General features: G+C 38.5%; 1 protein-coding gene across 1 annotated transcript; it reads right to left on the bottom strand.

The window, feature by feature from the left end:
- Positions 1 to 223: 223 nt before the first annotated feature.
- LOC107801492 (chitinase 2-like) lies at positions 224 to 1,313 on the bottom strand. Its single transcript, XM_016624823.2, has one exon. It carries the CDS (start codon positions 1,262 to 1,264, stop codon positions 353 to 355), a length of 912 nt encoding a protein of 303 aa, XP_016480309.1. The 5' UTR covers positions 1,265 to 1,313; the 3' UTR covers positions 224 to 352.
- Between the last annotated feature and the right edge of the window lie 21,951 nt (positions 1,314 to 23,264).

Here is a 23,264-nt window from a genome sequence, read left to right as displayed (position 1 = left end):
TTGCTATAAAAATTAAAAGGTAGCTATAGGAGATAATTTTTTAAAAGGGTATTTATTTATAATAAATAAGGTATCAACCTTTGCTATAGGAGATAAAATTTCCTAAAGAGTATCAGTTGCTCCCGACTCGATAAGAGTTAACCACACAAAATTAAACTCATGAAATCATCTAATTATTCATCAATATCAGCTTTTCTTTCTCTTTCAGATTAAGCACAAAATATTCATAAACCACAGAGTAGTATATATTGATTCAAATACTCATAATTTTGTACAAACAAAGAGGTGCATAGCTTTAGATTTATATGACCATTACAATATTGTATAGGAGATGCGTACAAATATTAAAGCATTAATGGGGTATGGCCAGTAATGCTTGTGATTGTTTCTCATATTTGAAACCATTTGACTTAGAATCATCAGCACTCCACACAAATATTCCAGCCAACTCTCCTTTACTTTTCAGCTTACTACACGCTGTGAAAAATCCATTTTCTGGAGATAATCCCCCACTCCCATCAGTGCTGAAACTAGCCAAGATCTTTCCCCCTTCGTAATTGGATCTTTGTGTAGCAAAATAGTCCATGAATTGAGATACAGTGGTTCCCTCATCGTACGCGTAAAATTGGAAATTAACATAGTCTATAATGTGACCATAGCTTTTCCATAGCGCCTGATAATGACTTTGAACTTCATCGTTATCAAACGGAGCTATTGAAGCAAAGGAAATTACTCCATTATTTTTGAGTGTTGTAATAAGCCTACCTATGCACTCTGTAAATGTATCAGGATCAGCTTGAAAATGTTCATAGTCGATATCGATTCCATCTAAATTGTATTGCTTAATTATATCAGTAAGAGAAGAGACTGCATTTGAAACCCAAGAATCGACAGAAGAAGGGTTGAAATAGGCGCTGCTTCCTCCAACACTGTCTCCTCCTAAGCTCAATGCTACTTTAACATTCGAATGTTGGGTTTTAATGGATGAAACGGAAGAAGGGGTGAGATTATCTGTGTCCCAAAATATGTTGAATTGACCTTTCGTGGGAGACGCAGAAGAAGTGTAGTCAATGGCAAAGGAGAGAATGAAGTGAAATTCGACGCCAGAGTGAATAGGGACATCACTAAACTTGACATTCTTAAACTCAGCTCCAATGTATTCCCTGAATATGTTGGAATTTCCAGGTTCTGCCTGGATTGGTGATAGAAAAAGCACTAAGGCTTGAAAAGCAAAACTTGAAATTAAAAATTTGGAGAACTCCATGAATTGTTGAGATATTAGAAAATATGTAGTCTGATAGAATGGTCTGAAGCTATGCAGTTTAAATATAGGTTCCTTAGTAATTTTCTGGATAAATGTTAAAGTATGAGTCAAAAGATAAATTAAAGTCAATAAGGGTTGGCCTTACTTTTCCGTTTCTGCTAATTGAAAAAATTAGCAGAAGACGCACGCCGATGACTCCTAAAATTTGTTTGGACATGTATGCCAAAATTCTAGTTTTTCTGTGCCAATTTTTAATTTGGATGCAAGGGACCTGATAATCTAATCTAATGCATTACTTTCCTTAAAACAAGGAATCTTTCAATAACCCAATGATTTTTTGGTCTTTTTTTATTTTATAAATGCAGACATTTATATTAACTCTGCATTATTGCCCCACAAAAGGTTAGGTTAAACAAGACAAGAAGGGGGAAAAGGTGCTTCTTGAATAATATTTCTTGAGCATTGTGAGTTTCAAACTCTATATCATTTCTTATTTGAACTCCTTTGAAGTTTGATTGGCGAGATTTATTAAGTTCTTATTTTAGTTATTATTAATTCAAAAAGAAAAACTATTACATCACAACTTTTATATCGTAGTAGTATCGGTAGGATTCTCCTACATAATGTGGGGCAAAAATGAGCAGTGATCATAATATATATAACGTCCTTTTAAAGGGCGCTATACTTTAACGACCGTTTGCCCAGTTAAGTATAACGCCCTTTTAAAAAACGCTATATTTGAACGTCAAAAGATTAGGAAGGTATAGCGCCCTTTATTAAGACGTTATACTATAACGTCTTAATAAAGAGCGCTATACCTATATAAAAAATCGTCCCTTCCCTTTCCCCACCAACAGAAAACGATCCCCCATTAAAAAAACAAAACCAGCGGTCTCCCCTCCATTGATAACCAAAAAAAACTCGAGCGGAGCCCACCGATCCCACAAAAAAGTATAGATTTTCAGTCTCACATCCTAGCTAATACATTATCTCGTATTGGGTTGCTCGTTTCGGCTCCAAATCACCAAATCTTTAACTTTTCAAAAAATTTAAATCGAGGTATTCCGACTTAGTTTTTGTTAAAACTCGTATAAAAAATGCATATTAGTTATTTTTAATGTGCTCTATGTTATTTTGTGATTGTTTTGCTATTTAATTAATTTATTATGTTTTATCCGGGCTATAGTATTAGTGTGCTAAAAAAATTAGTAAAATAGAGAAATTGTTATTAGTTGTTAAAAAAAAGTTAATTAGTTACTTTTTACTGTGGTATATGTATTTTCGTGATTGTTTTGTGATTAAATTAATTTGTTATTTTTATCCGATTTAGGTTATTTATTTGCTAAAAGACTTGTAAAATAGATAAATCATTACTTTATTTCCCTATAGTGGTATCTTGTGGCCTAATGTAGTGCTCGTATTTGTAATGTAGTGCCCTTTTAGCGTAGTAAAATATAGTGCCCTTTAGCGTAGTATCCTTGTAGTTATTGAAATTAATCATTTAATTATCTGTTAAATCCAAAATACGACAAGAAAACTGATAGTTCAAACACAAACTCTCTCCAATTCTAGTCAACAAACGTAAAAAAATAACATGAGAAAATAACAATATTTGTCAAACTAAGTTTTGTTATATGAATATTTAATAATTAAATTTTGTATAGTTATGAAAATTAATTATTTAATTTTATTATAGTAAATAATAAGTGAGTAACAAACATATAAAATAATAAACTAACATATAAAATAATAAACTAACAGACCTGTTGAGTAATAAATCGGGAAAAGTTTCTCATGATGAACACAAGAATTCAGGATACCTTGGTGCTACTTAGCCTCAAATATCGAGTCTGGAACCAAAATGTGAATATTTAATAATTAAATACTGTATAGTTATAAAAATTAATTATTTAATTTTATTATAGTCAAAAATAGGTGAGTAACAAACAAACATATAAAGTAATAGAACTAACATATAAAATAATAAAACTAATATATTAAAGTAACATATAAAATTATAATATTGAAAATATATCAACCTAATTAACAAATTAATTATAATATCGAGTATAATTAATATTGTTCAATTTACAGTAGCCGTCATAGAGGTTCCGTCTTTGCATCCCGAACGTGCCTCGCTAGAGCTACTGTTGCTATAGGTCGATCATATATCTTCCTACATATGGGAGGGACAGTTATTGGCCCAGACATTCCGCGCCAGAAGAGTAGACGATATGTGGGACTTTCTTAGGGCCCACCATCTCCATCCCCGTATAGTTAGACACCTCTAGGATACAGGTTTTTATAGGATTGTTGAGATCGGTCGGATGCAGCTGGATTGGTTTCCATTTTTCCATTGGCGAGGCCACTATCACGCTGCAGGAAGTGGAAGTTCTGTATGGGCTGCCGGTTGATGGACATCATGTTGCTTTGCCGCATGCCATCAGAGAGTATACGGGTTTGCAATACCTGGAGATGTTGCAGCGGCTCACCGATTTCCAGCCAGTGGATAAGGCTGCATCGATTGGGGCTAGTCGGCTGCAGTTGACGCCCATCCGACTGCATCTGGAGGCGATGCATGCTGACATCACGGATGATACACTGAATCTTCATATTAACTGGTACACGAGGTTGTTGCTGCTACTTATGTTTGGAGGGGTTTTGTTCCCGAACACTTCAGAAAACCTAGGCAGCTTGAGATTTCTTCATTATCTTGAGCGACTAGATGATTTATATGATTACAGCTGAGGTGCTGCTGTTCTCGGTTACTTGTACATGCAGATGTGCCGGGAGAGCACCCAGCGAGACATTGCCGGATTTTTACCGCTGAAAACATAGTCGAATACTATCTTCATTATAACATACCTAGTAAAAATATAACTTAATTTTTACGTCCACATTGTATATTAGGTTTGAGCCTGGTAGCGGTTCTTGCAGGTGTAGCCACCTCTACCACCCTTCTCTCCGGATAGACCACCTCCGTTTATCCCTTTATCTAGGAAGTGGGTTGATAGGCGAGGATATGGACGAGAGTACGAGGCTCGACATAATCTCCCCTATTACAGGGATTTGTTGGATTTAATGGAGGGCGCACAGGTAAATGTATACTTAATTTTACTTGGCCTGGCTTTATATATGTTGCGTATACTCACGGTTCCTGTTTTTACTTAATAGTTCATTTGGAGGCCATACAGTGACGAGCTAATAGCTGGTTTGCCCGATTATTGCTCAACCGACTGAATTATGTGGAGCTCTTTTGTCCTATTGATGTGTCTCGATATTGTCGAGCATCATGCCACCGAGCGAGTCCTTTGCCAGTTTGGCCTACTGCAGCTTGTACCTCCACCGCCCTCTTGGCATATGACACATTACCAGTGGGATGATCATTCCAGAGTGGACCAGACATATGTGGCATGACTAGAGGTACAGATCGATACTTGGGACCAGCGATATGACTTGATTCAGCCCCCCCAAAACCTGACCGGACGGATGGTAAGCATGACTATATAGGCTGGTACCGCAGCGTTAGCCGACTTTTCGTCGGGAATCCTGTTCATTGCACTGGCGGTCGGTATGTTCCATACGCCGGGAGGCACGAGGCACTGGTATGTAATTTGGTATACTTACTTATAACGTTAACCTAGCGTTTCGTAATTAATATTTTACATGTTGTGCAAGCTATTGGCCCACATCTGTTCTACCAGTTGGGACTGCAGATGCAGCAGTATACCGTCGAGGGAGCTGCTGCTTTACACGAGTATGGACGACAGGTTACAGATCTGGCTTCTCGGACATTGAGGCGAGCCCGAGATGATGAGCGCTTAGGATACGAAGCTGATTTTGTGGAGCCAGAGAAGTACCATCGTGGGCCAGCAGTGGAGCCGGAACATGGTCAACGTGGTAGGCATGCCCAGAGAGGTAGGGTGTCCCATAAGGTAGGGGTGTCCCACGATGTAGGGGTGTCCCACGAGGTCGTGGGGGTCGGCGAGGAGGTGGTACCTAGAAAGGGGGTGTTGAGGCACCTGTAGAGGATGTTGGAGTTGATAAACCGGGTGACCACCATGAGCTAGACCATGCTCCTAGTGGTATGTCGTCATTCGACTTTCAGCTTACTCCAAGGACTTCGCAGGTGACCCCGTCAGCTCCATTGTTGATCGCGGGCATGACCATTATGCGACAGGAGTTGGATCAGTGTTTTCCTGGTCCTCCAGATCCATCGACGGTTGCTGATGATCATCCGACCCGAGATGTGGATAGTGGGCGCTGACTGAGTTATGGCTCATCATCGAGGGATGTTGAGGATCTTTCACAGGTGCAATTATTTATATTACTATTATTTATATTTGTTTTTATCTCATTGATTAGTCATAAATATCTAAAGCCTTTTTTTAAGGCATCATCCTCGCCCGTCACCGAGGTCACTTTGTGCGATACTGACATGGCTGAGACGGATGATTATATTCAGGAGCGCGAAGAGACCATGGAAAGACAATTTAAATTTTTGTGACTTAACACGTACATTACTAATATATATTTCATATACTAAAATATCTTATTATTTTGTAGGTTACTGCTGGAACGACAACCCCTTCTACCGAGCCTGCCAGTCCTACTGACGATCATGCTGCAATGCATCCTGCGATAATGAGGCAACGTGATGAGGATGATCCTGATAGTGTAGCCGGGCGGGATGGGATGCGCCTCAGGCCAACGACCGCTTTAAAGCATACAGGATGTGGGACAACGTATTTTTATTGTTTACATTATATGCACATTATGTTTTTTTCTCGGGATTCTTCGTTATTTTAATACTATATTTCAAATACAAACATAACAACTTAACATAATTTAAATTCAATACAACTAATGAAAATACATGACATGGAAAACATAAAGATAAAATACTACACTCAACACATACATGTGTTTGTTTAGTGACTATCGCCCATTATTCTCTGCTTCAACCACTTAAATTCTATTTCAACCTATTTGTTTGTTCTTCCGCCTCTTTTAGTTTCTCCTGCACTGCCGCAATTTATCGTTGCATTTTAAAGATCTGGAGTTTATATTCACCGGTCATATTCCAAACATACTACAAATATGATTTGTAGTATTCCTGGTTAATGGGTTCATCATATCATTTTTCAAATCTACATTGATTTATGTCCTACCAATGGGGATTATAACACAACACTATTAGTTAACATTTTATATAAAAATTATTAACAAATATTTTTTCAAAACAATAACTTACAAGTCGTTGACATATCCAGCGTCTGCGCCCAACATTACTATTTGACCAACATGGCTTCAAAATCGCACGTTTGCCACAATAACACCTTGGTATGTCATTGCATCCAGACATTTGTTAATGCAAGAAAAATGAAAAATTTATGGAAAGTTTTTCTATTTACTTTGGTTAAGCGCAGATAATAACTAAAATGCACTAGTTATTTATAGGCAAGATAAAACACATAACGTGGTATTTCACCGTGCTATATTTCGCGTGATAATAATTCTTTAGGGTACAATATAACTTTTCCAAAAGATAGCTTTTGCAGAACATCAGCTTTTTCAGGTCGACAAAACAACACACATAACGTGGTATTTCACTGCGCTATGCTTCGCATGATAATGATTCTTTCGGGTACAATGCAACTTTTCCAGAAGATAGCTTTTGCAGAACAACAACTTTTTCAGGTCGACAAGACAACACATATAACGTGGTATTTCACCGTGCTATGCTTCGCGTGATAATGATTCTTTCGGGTATAAGATATCTGCTTAAACTGAACCAAGTCATCCGTATTTCAAAGATTTTTTGAATAAATATTAGAACATCCATTTAAAAAATGCCACTAACATTTAACAAGTGGTTCAAAAAGAGGCAAAAGGGTGAAGGTAGTTCAAAAAATCCCCATGGAACACGTCTTAACACTATCGATCCCTACCTTGAAACAAATATGCTAGGTTGCTACACTGACTTGGTTGATAACAAGTGATATGGTGTTCTGCGTCCCTTGGAAAATAAGCCTATTAATATACACACTGATCTCAAAGTTGTAGGGCACATTATTGAGGGCGAAGTGCATTCTACAAAGCCTGAAGGTATGCGAATTTGGGGCAAACAACTACAATGGGTTCCCCTTTACTCAAAACGGTGTGATTACGAAGTACTATGTTGCTGGCATAGGCTTGTTGTGCCACAAGCACTGTCTGCAACCTTCCAAGCAAACAAATACAAAGATGAACCGGAAGTGATTCTACATTTGATGAAAGAGAAAACAAAGATGGAAAAGGCACTAGATATTCATCATGCAATGGATGATCTTAACTTCTTGGGAGGAACGGAGGATCAGGTCTGAGATTTGTTAGAAAGTGATAAATTGCATAGAGACGATGATTATCCTGTTTTCCCAACAGTTGTCGAGTGGGAGGGACTACCTAAGTTTCTACCACAGACGTTGGACGTTGGAGTCCCATATTGTTTTTGAACTCAAGAAAAGGTTCTTATTGATGCTAGCGATAAAATATGAGATATGTGTGTCAATTGGGGCCTAGATTACGATGCCCTCAGTCCCGAAGGGTGTGTACACGATGTTGAGGAAGAAGATGAAGACAGTGACATTGAAATTGTGCTAGACAACGACGATAATGGTGAATGATAATTGTTTTTTTTAAATGGGGTTTATGTTAAATTGTTGTACTGAAGTATTAATGCTAAATATCAATAAGACTTAACAGCAATTGAAACATAATTTTATTTCATACATTCTGCAAGATGAACAAGTACATACACTTATTATAATAAATTACGGAAACAAAACACTACGTGTATCCTTGATAATTAGGCACATTGGATGAACTTCCACTAGGAGTTGAATTACCACCGCCACCCAAATTAGCTGAAGGACATTTACGACGGTCGTGTACTGTTTGCGAGCATATGCCACATATACGCACATAAACGATATCACCAACATCCATTTGGTTCTGTATATGCATTCTTTTTTGCACTTGTCATTGACGTATATACTCCTTATTACACACCATTGTAAATAGTTTCAGCGGCCAATAATGCTCAGCACCCACTGGCTGCAACTGGCCACTATAGGTGTTTAAGTATGCAACAACACTATATTATTTATCAATGTAGTTAGTTGCCGCGAAACCTGTATGTTGAAAGCACTTCATGGCATGTGAGCACGACATGTGGTAGATGTACCATTTTCCACAAGAGCATAACCTCCTGGCTTTATTTACGGTGTGCATATTATTCTCCCGATTTTGATAGATAGCGGTGCAAACTTCAAAAATATTTCGCTCGTTGCAATACTGTAAATATGAATGCCAATGTGCTCGCCTCCTGTATTTCTCAAATCTTTTCATTGATATTGGTATAAATTCAATGCCTCTTTCCCTCAATGACGATGCACCTCTAGCCCTTTCAACAAACCTCTCCATCATCTGCTTGAATGACATCCGCACCATGGCAGTGGCAGACAATCCACGTGCAGACTTCACTAACCCGTTGAAAGACTCTGACACATTTATAGTCAGAATTCCCCATCATCTGCCACCATCTGCATGCAAAGTCCACTTGTTTAGCTCATGTCGCATCAACTAACGATAGGCTCCTTCATTTTCCTGCCTGATAGATTCTATGTGCCTCCTAAATTTACACTCTTGGTGATATGTTGCATCCATCCACATTAAATAATGCAAATCCTTAATGGGATATGCCTTCTGGAAATTGGCCTTCAGGTGCCTCGCACAGTAACGGTGGTAGGCATACGGTTTCTGCCATGCACGCAAATTCTGTACAGAACTTAAAATACCACCATGCCGATCAGATATTAGACAAATACCTGAACGATGTCTGACAAAGTACTCCTTCAAGTGGTTCAAAAATAGTGTCCACGTCCCTTGGCTTTCATTGGCACAAATAGCAAAAGCTAGGGAAAATATACTTCCAATAGCATCTACTGCAACGACGATCACCAACTTAATATCATACTTTCCATAGACATGAGTGTCGTCTATGGATATTATCAGCCGGCAATGCACAAAACCATCAATTGTTGGTTTAAATGCCCAGAACACATATTTGAATATATGTTCTGGTATTCTCGGACTCCGCTCAAGCTTCTATTCAACAACAGTACCGGGGTTAAAGTGTTGCAATGCATCCATATACCTGGGTAGAGATGCAAAAGGACTTATCCCAGTTACCATAAACAATTTCAAACGCACGTTTGCGCCCGAGAAATGCCTTTCATTTGGTAATGGTACACCCATATTCCTGGTGGATAGATGTTAGACACTCTTTGATCTTGTATCTTATGGATGCTTCAATGTGTGGAATCAAGAAAAGAGAAATCAAGTCAACATTCAAGTTAAAATGATTCCCACTGAATGTGTCCATTTCACAATTGTGGGTGCCAATGTATTTACCCACAACCCACATATTTGTTTTCTTCTTCCTCGCACGCAATATCCAATTACAACCCATAAACCATCTACGATAGACTACCTTGTATACATCTGGAGATGACTCTAATACCGTGATCTCACGATACTCTTTTACGTTGTACGTTCACACCGCCCTACTTAGGCACGCTTTATCGGGAAAAAGCATGCCCTTTGACACCACTGTTGCTCTAGATTCATCCCACATTGCTGTCTGAATTTCATCAATATCCCTTGTGAGGGCATCCTCATCCGGCATACTTGGAAAATAATTAAGGTAGGGAATCTCCCTGGAATGAAACAACATGTGGGACTCGTACACTCTTGGTCTAACGGGAGGTGGAGCATGCTCCCTCGTCAAATCAGGTTCAACATTCTCTTCCTCCTCCTCATCACCCTTATTGGGTAAGGGTGTGTCATCTCTAGACTCATCGGTATTGTTATCATAATCACTATTCTCTTCCTGACTCTGCGCATCTGCCAGATCCAGATTAAATATCTCGTCTTTGTGCAATTGAGTAAGGACATGACCTTTAAGTTGCTCATTTTCACTGCACAACAAACAAAATAATGAGTTACTCAAATTGATCCAAACTTTACATATAGATTTATCACTTCACTTACAAATCGTAATGTGTTGACATCCCATTATGAATATTATCCTGTTGGTAATGACTCCAGGATGGACTACCATGATCCAACATACCAGAACTAGGCATATTCCAACTGGGCGTTGGTTCATAACTTGTAAAATTCATATCTGGCCGGTACCCCATGTGGAATATATGAGTGTTAATACAAATTCAATACATCAAAAATAAACATCGTAACACAAAAGAAAATTGAAGATTACCACTCGTCTTGTGGATTATGTAAACTAGGAGAGAAATTATTTCCTCGCTCCTCATTCGCCCGTGGAGATAAGTTTAGATCATGCCAAACTCTTTCAGCCGGAACCTGTTCGGCTAAAACTTCTCCAAAATAATCACCCGATGACTGAGGGATATCCCTACTTTGCGCAACCTCATTATTGCGAACGTCTTTAGCCTTGACATACATTTCCAACATTTTTATCACAATAAATTCCTGATATTCATCTGAAGTCCTCAAAATATCTCTCATAGTTTCATCGTCTTCGATGTTAAACTCAACATAACAAGTAATCCTTTGCGGAGTGACAAAATACAGATATCTTCCGGTTACTTTAATATTCACCGAACGTTTGCTCATACTCATTTTTTTACATAACAATGAAAATGTATCATACTCCATTGTAAGTGAAAACTTAACATAACACTGTGGAGATAAACTATAGCTTATTGAGTTATTCGCCACCACAACCTCACCCCCCCCCCCCCAATATAATGAAACCCTAATTTTTCGCTCTTCAAACATTATGACAAAATGCAAAACAACTTAACAAAGAAATATTTCAGAAGACTTGGGAATATTTATGAATGAATTTTTACAGAATCCTTAACCTCTTTAAATAAGGTACAAACCAGTCCGGGGGGTACAATTATTTGAGGTATAACGCCTTAAATATGGGCGCTATACCCAGTTAAATTATTGTTATGTCATTTAAGCCCAGAAAAATTATTGGTGGGTCCACATAATATATATAACGCCTTTCAAAAGGGCTTTATATATATAGCGCCTTTTTAAAAGGCGCTATACTTAACTGGGCAAACGGCCGTTAAGGTATAATGCTCTTTTAAAAGGCATTATATATATTATGGTCACTGCTCATATTCTACACATTTTGGTTCTTTGAGTCCAAAAGAACCACATTTTGGTTCCGGGTTCCTAGTTTGATTCCCGCTACTTCCTTTTTGGCCTTCCCCTCCCCGATATCCCAATGTAATGAACTTTTCTTTAAAATTATTTTTAGTTGCGACGGAAGTATACAAGTCCTTTTTACGAACCATGATCCATTCAACTGTTAAATTAAATTAGTCATGGTGTGCTAGAATTGTCCTTTTAATATGAAGTATATACGAAAGAATGAAGCTCTTCGAAAGTTCCATTGAAGCTCATTTTTTAAGTAATTAAATGAGTTGAAATAAGAATGAGCCTAAGGAGGTGCATAGAAATGTAATTTTCAAAAGAACTCTTAAGAGAGCTTAGTTATCCATTATTTTATGCTGGTTATTCGGAGTGAATGTCAAGGTTCTCCAGTTCAAAAGTCAAGTGATGGGTTACTTCAAAGTCAATGATCCACGGTTTGGTGGATACAGTGGGAGATGAAGTGTAGTTAGATGGGGTTCAAACCATTGTGGTTGTTATATTTTGGACTTGGACACATTGTCTTGAGGTGTGTCCTCGGCCCCAACAATTGTAATAGGTGGGTATGAAAGGCTCAATATTATTGTGAGATGCATGACCAGAATTTGATAATTAGCTTCCACGCGGCCTCTACCTTGTGCTCCATCACTAATATTTTAGAATCGATTGTTTGACGGGTATAAATTGGACTGGAGTCAGTGGCGAAGCCTGAAATTTCTTCAATATTGTTCAAACATGAAAGAAGTGAAAATATTCTCCAACAAAGAGTGTTCAATATATGTTATATATCTCTAAAACCTAATATTTTACCTATATACGCAATGTAATTTTCCGACGAACTTTAAGGCATGTAGCTTCACCCATGACTGGAGCCTACGTATTGGCTCGAGGAGTTTTGAGATGAGTGGATATAATCCTTTGCTAAAGTTGTTCTACTCACAAAAATATGCCCACAAAGTGTTTGATAAAATACTTTAAAGAGTCAACATGTGCTTAATTGGAACTAGTGAGTATATGTTGACTAAGTATATTCTAGTTAAAACTTATATATTTTACTCGAGAAGTATAAGCGTCTATTTTTCATATTTTTATGCTTTATTCTATGATCTTACATGTTAAAGTTTCAAGAGTTAGATAGAACTTTTAAAAATACGTTGAGTAATTTTATTTCATGCTTATGCTATGTATACACTCCAGAATATTATTATGAATATTGATAGATCACTTTCAAACAAGATTTAGATTTGAAAAGTCACAAGAAAAGGTTTTAGAAAGAAATATATTTTGGGAGTATCCTCTATTCTAATAAGGGTCATCGTCCAGGCCGAGGGTCCTGACCGAGACGTTGACTTTCTAAAACTACTTGTGCCAAAGTAGGGAGCAAACGAGCCAAGGGTCTCGTTGATGAGAATTTGCCTAGCCAAGCTAAGGTATGATACAAGAGCGTTGAGAACCATGAAGCGAGTGACTCCATGTAGATTGGGCCTATTCGATCAGGTTGGGATCGAACCTGTGCCGATCACACGGTGACTAAGACAGAAATAAGTCAGGATAGTTGGAACTCCCAAAGCATAAAGTGAAGTATTTTGTTTTTGATAAGAAAGAAAAAGAAAAGAATTTCTTTTAGAATATCTATAAATTGTCGTTATGCAATTATTTTAGAATTGTTCTTAGATGTTTTATGTTTTCCATGCATTTAGAATCTTTGCTTGTAATATATATTTTATTAAAGTTTCGTCCCATGTCGTTGAGATGCACTGAGTATAATTGATGGTACGGACATTCTCTTTTGGGAATCTGCATTGGTCTGGGATACAACATAGGAACCGATTTTGCAGGAGAGCAGGCTACATGTTAGAACTTCCCTTACTTCCAGTGCTATCGGCGAGCTCCACTTTTGTTCGTGGAGTATTCCTTTGAGTCGTCATTATTTAGCTATTTCTTTGTTTACTTGGAGAACTGGCCAGGAAATCTCATATTCTGAGCAGGCGTCAGTTTATCAATAGAGGCTTCATAGACACAGTCGGTGGGTTATGATTCAAGTATTTTTGATAATAACTTTGTAGTATTTCAGTAGTTACTATTAATAAAATTTTGGAGTTTGTTTATTTAGATATTCAAATTAATTAAAAGTATTTGATTAAAGTATTACCTTGTTGCATATAAAGTTTGAAATTATAATAGTTTTGATAAGCGCAGATGGTTCTCTCGGTCAAATTTAACGATCGGATGCCGGTCACGGCTTGTTTAGAAAATGAGTCGTGATAAACTTGGTGTTAGAGCATCAGGTTTATGGAGTCCTAGGGGTCTATGAAAAAGTGTTAGTAGAGTATTGTTTACGGGTATGAAGCGCACCATACTTATAAACAGGAGGCGAAAAGCATCTAGGAAAAGTCTTATTTTTACACTTTAGATCGTGCGGTAGATCCTACCTCTATGAAATTATCTAATGTATTCTTTCTCTAAAACTCGCAGAAATGGCTCGTACAAGCAACTCTGACACTGACCCTCAGGATACTGCTCAAGAACCTATTGCTACTATTGTGGCTCAAGGTAAAACTAAGAAGGCTTCAACATTAGAAAAGAAGGATAAATCCACAAAGGGGGTTCAACATGAAGAAGAGGTGGATCATGGTGAGCAAATACCTCAGGATCTAGTGCCACCCCTTGCAGCAATTCCGGCTCAGACATCTATATCTCTAGGAGGGTCAGATTTTTAATGCTGTCAGCAGTTCCATGGAGATGTTTAAAGCCTTCATGGTCAATCAGAACAAGAGAAAAGATGAGATTCCACCTCAATCAAATAGACAGAACAATTCTAAGTCCTCAAGAGTGAATGAACTTTTGAGTTGTTCTAAATCCTCAAGAATGAAACTGCCCAAAGTTGCAACGTAATTTCAGTGGGGGATCAACTCGTCTTTCTAGTTGCTCAGCTACTACAGTTGCACCACCTCAGGCTCGTGGTTCTCATAATCAGGTCGGGCACGGAGCATGCAGAGGTGCAAATCGAGCTACTCAGGGAGGGGGCACAACCCCGTTTGTTTGCTACACTTGATCGTCAGAGTGCAGAGGCATCTGCAGAATTTATTACATGTATACTTCTAGTCTGCTCTCATAATGCTTATGCCATAATTGATCCAGGTTCAACGTTGTGAGTATGTAATTTTTACCCTACCAAAATATTCCAACAAAATTAATACATAAATTATTCATATTTATTTTTTTAAGGATTTTTGTTAATTATTCGCAATTATTTGCATTTAGTTGCATTTCTCATGCATTTTTAGCATTTTTGAAATCATAGAATAACAAAAAATATTTAAACCTTCATCATCTTGCATTATTAGGTTTTAAATTTAATTTAACACCTAATTGCGCAATTTAATAATGTTATTAATAGGAAATCACAAAAATTATTTATTGTTAGTTTTTATGTTAAAATTAGTAGTTTTACTTCTTATAACTTAAGATTAATTAGTTAAATAATACAAATAGATAGTTGGTTTAATTTTACAAATTAAGATAGCCTAGTACTTAATTAGGATTTTTTAAGTTAATTAGATTTTTGGAATTAATTAAATTACTTATGGGTTTAAGTAATTTAATCGGACTGGGCCAGTGTAAAAAAACCAGCCCAATCCCTAAAATTAACCCAAAAACGCACAAGCCCAATACTCCCAAACCGGTTCGCCCCCTCTAAAGACCAAACGACGCCATTTAGGCTACAATCTATCCAGGTCGTTGATCTTCGAATGATCTAACGGCCCCGGAACTCCCTCCCTCCACCACCTAAGTATAAAACTGTCCTAAACCCTTCACCCCCCTCCCCCCATTTCCAAATTCCCCTACTCTCTCACATCTCTCTCTTAATCGTCCAAACCCTGGCCGCCCCAAATCCATAGCCGCCACCATCTTCCTCCACCTTAAACCACCACCAAACCCTACCGCCCTAAAATCCTTCCCCTATGCCGCCACCAGAAATCGCTTAAGGTGGCGGTGGAACTTCAAACCCACTCAAACTCACCCCATACCCTCCTCTCGTCCTCATAAACCTCATCTTACTAACCAAATCTCTAAAACCTCCACCAATAACCCTAGATCTGTCAAAACCCTACCTAGTCCATCTAGAAATCCTCAGGCCAAGAGCTTCTTTCACGGGTCTCACATCCTAGATAGGGGTCTTGGCATGAGGGTTTTTTCTCCGACTAGATCTATTTTTCAAAACCCTAAAATCCACCTAGCCGTCAAAAAATACTCCTGCCAAGATCTCCCATCAAGGATCTCAGATCCTAGACGGGAATCTTGGCATGAGGGTTTTTTCACGGTTAGACCCATTTAATTTTGCTTTTTGCTATTTTTTCTGTTATTTCCGCATTTTTATTTATTTCTGTTATTTTCGCATTTTTAAAAATTATTTTTTTTATTTTTTTCCGCATTTTTATTTATTCTGCTATTTTTCGTTATTTACGCATTCTATTTTTGTTTTGTTAGTTATACTCCGTTATAATTAATTGACTAATTAAACCGAACTTAATTAAAAAATATACAAGATAAGGGCTTAAATATATTCTGTTAATTTTTACATCATCTGTTATTTCGTTTGTATTAAATAATTAACTAAAATGGATTAATCAGTGTTAAGCTTATTTATTTTTTATTTTTTATGTTTTTTGCTTACTGTTGCATTTTATTCCTGCTACTGGTAAATATTAGTAAATAAAATGCCCTAATCAAACACTTGTAGAAATGCTTTAGGCGCAATTATTTTTAAATTGCTATCACGATTACGTTTCTTTCAAATAAATTCAAAGTATGTGTTTGTGCAGCTTTGACCAAATCTTTTTTCTTAAATAAACCAAACGCTAGCAATTGAGTATACGTACGTGTAACTCATCTTAAATTAATTCTTTAAATACGGATTATCAAGTGATTAATAGCGGTAAATGGTAAAAATTAACATAGGTCCTAAAATAAATAATTAGACAAAATAGGCCATGTATAAATCATTAATCGACCGTGCTAGAATCACAGAATTCGGGAGTGCCTAACACCTTCTTGCGGGTTAACAGAATTCCTTACCTAGTTTTTTCTGGTTTCGCAGACTTCAAACTGAGTCAAATTTCCTCGATTTGGGATTTAAAATAAACCGGTGACTTGGGATACCATAAATTATTCCAAGTGGCGACTCTGAAATTAAATAAATAATTCCATTTCGATTAATGCCACTTTAATTGAAAAAACTCCCTTATCCCATATCCCCCCGGGAAAAAGGAGGTGTGACAATTATTTTCGTACATGACTCCATACTTTGCAATTAATCTCGGGCTAGAACCTGAACAACTTAGTGACCCCTTCCTAGTATCTACTCCAATTGGCGAGTCAGTGAAAGCCACAAGAGTCTATAGAGGTTGTATAGTTTCAATCCATGGTCGTAGCACCGAGGCCGATCTCATAGAGTTAGAATTGGTGGATATCGGTGTGATCATGGGTATAGATTGGTTTTCTTCCTGCTATGCCATGTTAGATTGTCATGCCAAGATAGTCAGGTTCTAATTACCAAATGAAGAAGTCTTAGAAAGGAAGGGTAGTTCATTATCACTTGTAGGTAAGTTTATTTCTTAACTTAAGGCACATCGAATGGTCGGTAAGGGATGTCTCACCTATTTGGCTCACATCATTAATCCAGAATCAGAACCACCAACTCTTCAGTATGTGCCAGTTGTTAGAGAATTTCCAGAAGTTTTCCTAGATTACCTTCCCGGACTCCCTTATGAAAGAATCATAGACTTTGGCATCGATCTCATGCCAGGCACTCAACCCATATCTATACCTCCTTATAGGATGGCTCCAGTAGAAATTAATGAATTGAGAGAATAGTTGAAAGGCCTTCTTGATAAGGGCTTCATCAGGTCGAGTGTTTCACCGTGTGGTGCCCCAGTCCTGTTTGTCAAGAATAAAGATAGGTCACTCAGAATGTGCGTGGACTATTAGCAGTTGAATAAAGTTACCATTAAGAACAAGTACCCACTACCAAGAATTATTGATTTATTTGATTAACTTCAGGGTGCAAAGTACTTTTAAAATATAGACTTAAGGTCGAGGTACCATCAGTTGAGAATCAGAGAAGAGGATATATCTAAAACAACCTTTAGAACTCGCTAAGGGCACTATGAATTTCTAGTAATGTCATTCGAGCTAAAAAATGCTCCAGCTGCATTCATGGACATCATGAATAGAGTTTTCAAGTCATTCCTTGATACCTTTATTATCGTTTTTATAGACGATATTCTGGTATACTCTAAAGGCAATGAAGAGCATGCAGAGCACCTCAAGATAGCCTTGCAGACCTTGAAGGAGAATGAGCTTTATACCAAGTTTTCAAAATGTGAGTTCTGGCTGCAGTCAGTGGCAATCTTAGGCCAGAGTCGTATCTAGTGAAGGAATAAAAGTAGACCCTTAGAAGACAGAAGCAGCCAAGAACTGTCCAAGGCCGACAACGCCTACCAAAATCAGGAGTTTCTTGGGGTTAGCTGGATACTATAGAAGGTTTGTAGAGGGATTTTCCTCACTTGAAGCTCCATTAACTAAGTTGACTCAGAAAGCAGTTAAGATCCAGTGGTCATACGCTTGTGAGCAGAGTTTTCAAGAGTTTAAGAAGAGGTTGACCACTGCACATGTGTTAACCTTGCCGCCAGGTTCGGGTGGGTTCACAATGTATTGTGATGCCTCCAGAGTTGGTCTTGGTTGTGTTCTTATGCAAGATGGTAAATTTATTGCTTATGCTTCCAGGCAATTAAAGAATCATGAGAAGAACTACTCCACTTGGAGCTTGTAGCAGTGGTGTTTGCATTAAAGATATGGCGACACTACCTTTATGGAGAGCATTCTGAAAGTGTTTACAGATCACAAAAGCCTCCAGTACATTTTTAAGTAGAAAGAGTTAAATTTAAGACAGAGAAGGTGGCTCGAGCTATTGAAGGATTATGACATCAATACCCTTTATCACCCAGGCAAAGTTAATGTGATAGCAGATGCACTTAGTAGGAAGTTAATAGGTGTCTTGGCCCATCTTGCAGTACAAAGGCTGACTTTGGGTTGAGAAATTCAAAAACTGGCAAATGATGGAATTAGATTGGATGAGACCGAAGAAGGAGGTATAACTGCTTATGCCTTAGCGCAATACTCTCTTATTGTGCATGTTAAGGCTAAGCAAGATGAAGATCCGTACTTAGTAAAGTTAAAAGAAGAATTCAGAAACAAAGTAATCACTTTCACTATAGGAAGTGATGGAGTTTTAAAGTTGAGTGATCGGTTATATGTGTCTAATGTAGATGGTCTTAGGAAGGCCATAATGGAAGAAGCTCACAGCTCGAGGTACTCTATCCACCCAGAAGCTACCAAAATGTACCTGGACTTGAAAGAGTTGTACTGGTGGAAAGGCATGCAGAAACAAGTAGCAGATCATGTGGCCAAATGTTTGAATTGCCAACAAGACAAAGCCGGGCATCAGAGGCCTAGTGGCCTAGCTTAGGATATAGAGATACCACAGTGGAAATGGGAGATGATTAATATGGATTTCGTAGTAGGTATGCCTTGCACATACCGCAAGCATGATTCAATTTGGTTAATCCTAGACCGATTCACATAGTCCGCTCATTTCCTACTAGTAAAGATGATAGACTCCGCAGAGCAGCATGCGCAGTTGTACATCAAAGATATAGTCTAATTGCATGGTACTGTAGTTTATGAAGATCCAATGTTGTGGCTGGAGTGTGTCAAGAAATCCCTCCGAGCGATGAAGGCATTTGATAATGAAGTTATGGAGATGGTTGCCTACCAATGTAGAGATGTGGCTGACACCTAGGATATGGGAAAGGGAAAGAGATGAAGATGTTGTTTCGCCTACTTGGTAAGAATTTGAAGAGGCCTTCATGGCTAATTTTATACTAGAAGAGCATAGAGAAGCTAAGGCTAAAGAGTTCAAGCAGCTCAAGCAAGGGAATAAAAGTGTGCAACAGTACTACACGGAATTCATAAGTTTGGCTAAGCATTCTCCTCACATGGTTAAGACAGAAAAAATAAAGATCCGTAAGTTTGTTGGCGGTTTGGCTTATCACATTAAGGATACGACATCACCTGCAGCGGTAGGAATCACATCTTTCTCATCTGTTGTGGGTTTCACCAAGCACTTAGAAAAAGACAGACAACAAAAGAGAGAAGAAAAAGAGCATAATAAGAAATCCCGGACTGCGGGCGGGTTTATTGGTACATCCAGCGGATGAGGAAGGGGTTCCTTCAATAAGGGGTCATTAGCACCAACTCAGTCCAGTCATAAGTCAGGTGGTGAGTCTTCTTTCAGATGTACGCAGAGTTATGGAAACCAGTCTTGCCAGAATCAAAATTTTATGACACCATCCTCATATAGCCAAAGTCATGTTGAGAAACATTCACAACAACAAGGTCTTTGTGGTACATGTAAGTGGCAACATTCGGTTCAGTGCAAGCTCAGGTTTCAAGTTTGCTATCATTATAGAGAGAGTGGCCCTATAATGGCAAACTGCCCAAAGTTGCAACATAATTTCAGTGGGGGATCAACTCGTCCTTCTAGTTGCTCAGCTACTATAGTTGCACCACCTCAGGCTTGTAGTTCTCATAATCAGGCCGGGCACAGAGCATGTAGAGGTGCAGATCGAGTTACTCAGGGAGGGGGACAACCCCGTTTGTTTGCTACACTTGATCGTCAGAGTGTAGAGGCATCTGCATAATTTATTACAGGCATACTTCTAGTCTGCTACATAATGCTTATGCCATAATTGATCCAGGTTCAACGTTTTCGTACGTGACTCCATACTTTGCAATTAACCTTGGGCTAAAACCTGAACAACTTAGTGACACGTTCCTAGTATCTACTCCAGTTGGCGAGTCAGTGAAAGCCACAAGAGTCTATAGAGGTAGTATAGTTTTAGTCCAAGGTCGTAGCACCGAGGCCGATCTCATAGAGTTAGAATTGGTGGATATTGACGTGATCATAGGTATAGATTGTTTTTCTTCCTGCTATGCCATGTTAGATTGTCATGCCAAGATAGTCAGGTTCTAATTACCAAATGAAGAAGTCTTAGAGTGAAGGGTAGTTCAGTATCGCTTGTAGGTAATTTATTTCTTACCTTAAGGCACATCGAATGATCGGTAAGGGGTGTCTCGCCTATTTGGCTCACATTATTAATCCAGAATCAGAACCACCAACTCTTCAATCTGTGCCAGTTGTTAGAGAATTTCCAGAAGTTTTCCTAGATTACCTTCCCGGACTCCCTCATGAAAGAATCATAGAATTTAGCATCAATCTCATGCTAGGCACTCAACCCATATCTATACATCCTGTTAAGATGGCTCCAGCAGAAATTAATGAATTGAGAGAATAGTTGAAAGGACTTCTTGACATGGGCTTCATCAGGCCGAGTGTTTCACCGTGTGGTGCCCCGGTCCTGTTTGTCAAGAAGAAAGATGGGTCTCTCAGAATGTCCGTCGACTATCGCCAGTTGAATAAAGTTACCATTAAGAACAAGTACCCACTGCCAAGAATTGATGATTTATTTGATTAACTTCAGGGTGCAAAGTACTTTTCAAAAATAGACTTGAGGTCGGGGTACCATCAGTTGAGAATCAGAGAGGAGGATATATCTAAAACAATCTTTAGAACTCGCTACAGGCACTATGAATTTCTAGTAATGTCCTTCGGGCTGAAAAATGCTCCAACTGCATTCATGGACCTCACGAACAGAGTTTTCAAGCCAGTCCTCGATACCTTTATTATCGTATTTATAGACGATATTCTAGTATACTCTAAAGGCAATGAAGAGCATGCAGAACACCTTAAGATAGCCTTGCAGACCTTGAAGGAGAATGAACTTTATACCAAGTTTTCAAAATATGTGTTCTGGTTGCAGTTAGTGGCAGTCTTAGGCCAGAGTCGTATCTAGTGAAGGAATAAAAGTAGACCCTCAGAAGACAGAAGCAGTCAAGAACTGGCCAAGGCCGACAATGCCTACCAAAATCAGGAGTTTCTTGGGGTTAGATGGCTACTATAGAAGGTTTGTAGAGGGACTTTCCTCACTTGCAGCTCCATTAACTAAGTTGACTCAGAAAGCAGTTAAGATCCAGTGGTCAGATACTTGTGAGCAGAGTTTTTAAGAGTTTAAGAAGAGGTTGACCACTACACATATGTTAACCTTGCCGACAGGTTTGGGTAGGTTTACAATGTATTGTGATGCCTCCAGAGTTGGTCTTAGTTGTGCTCTTATACAAGATGGAAAAGTTATTGCTTATGCTTTCAAGCAGTTAAAGAATCATGAGAAGAACTACTCCACTTGGAGCTTGCAGCATTGGTGTTTGCATTAATGATATGGCGACACTATCTTTATGGCTATCATTCTGAAGTGTTTACAGATCACAAAAGCCTCCAGTACATTTTTAAGTAGAAAGAGTTAAATTTAAGACAGAGAAGGTGGCTCGAGCTATTGAAGGATTATGACATCAATACCCTTTATCACCCGGGCAAAGTTAATGTGCTAGCAGATGCACTTAGTAGGAAGTTAATAGGTGTCTTGGCCCATCTTGCAGTACAAAGGCTGACTTTGGGTTGAGAAATTCAAAAACTGACAAATGATGGAATTAGATTGGATGAGACCAAAGAAGGAGGTATAACTGCTTATGCCTTAGCGCAATCCTCTCTTATTGTGCATGTTAAGGCTAAGCAAGATGAAGATCCGTACTTAGTAAAGTTAAAAGAAGAATTCAGAAACAAAGTAATCACTTTCACTCTAGGAAGTGATGGAGTTTTAAAGTTGAGTGATCGGTTATATGTGTCTGATGTAGATGGTCTTAAGAAGGCCATAATGGAAGAAGCTCACAGCTCGAGGTACTCTATCCACCCAGGAGCTACCAAAATGTACCTGGACTTGAAAGAGTTGTACTGGTGGAAAGGCATGCAGAAACAAGTAGCAGATCATGTGGCCAAATGTTTGAATTGCCAACAAGACAAAGCCGAGCATCAGAGTCCGAGTGGCCTAGCTTAGGATATAGAGATACCACAGTGGAAATGGGAGATGATTAATTTGGATTTCGTGGTAGGTATGCCTCGCACATACCGCAAACATGATGCAATTCGGGTTATCGTAGACTGACTCACAAAGTCCGCTCATTTCCTACCAGTAAAGACGACAGACTCCGCAGAGCAGTATGCGCAGTTGTACATAAAAGATATAGTCCAATTGCATGGTACTCCAGTTTCAGTCATATCTGACAGAGGCCCTCATTTCACGGCTCATTTTTGGCAGGCATTTCAGAAAAGATTAGGTACCAAGGTCAATTTGAGCACCGCTTTCCATCCACAGATCGATGGTCAGGCAGAAAGGACCACTTAAACTATTGAAGATATGTTGCGAGCATGTGTTATACATTTTGAAGGTAATTGGGATGATCATTTTCCACTTATAGAATTTGCTTACAATAACAGTTATCAGGCCAGCATTGGTATGGCTCCTAGTGAAGCATTGTATGGGCAAAGATATAGGTATCCGGTGGGTTAGTTTGAACCAGCAGAGGTGTCGTTGATTGGTCCAGAGTTTGTTTGTGAGGCTTAGAGAAAGTCCAGCTAATTAGAGAAAGACTGAAAGCGGCTCAGAGTCGTCAAAAGTCCTATTCTGACTAGAGGCATCGTGACTTAGAGTTCATGGTTGGTGACTAGGTG

Source organism: Nicotiana tabacum, chromosome 9 (genome assembly GCF_000715075.1).
Source record: "Nicotiana tabacum cultivar K326 chromosome 9, ASM71507v2, whole genome shotgun sequence".
In the NCBI taxonomy this organism is placed as follows: domain Eukaryota; kingdom Viridiplantae; phylum Streptophyta; class Magnoliopsida; order Solanales; family Solanaceae; genus Nicotiana; species Nicotiana tabacum.
The sequence above is the reverse complement of the archived record's forward strand: the minus strand, read 5'-3'. Positions and strand labels throughout refer to the sequence as shown.

Excerpts from the sequence above, each read along its gene's own strand:
- LOC107801492 (XM_016624823.2), bottom strand. The coding sequence starts at position 1,264 with ATGGAGTTCTCCAAATTTTTAATTTCAAGTTTTGCTTTTCAAGCCTTA.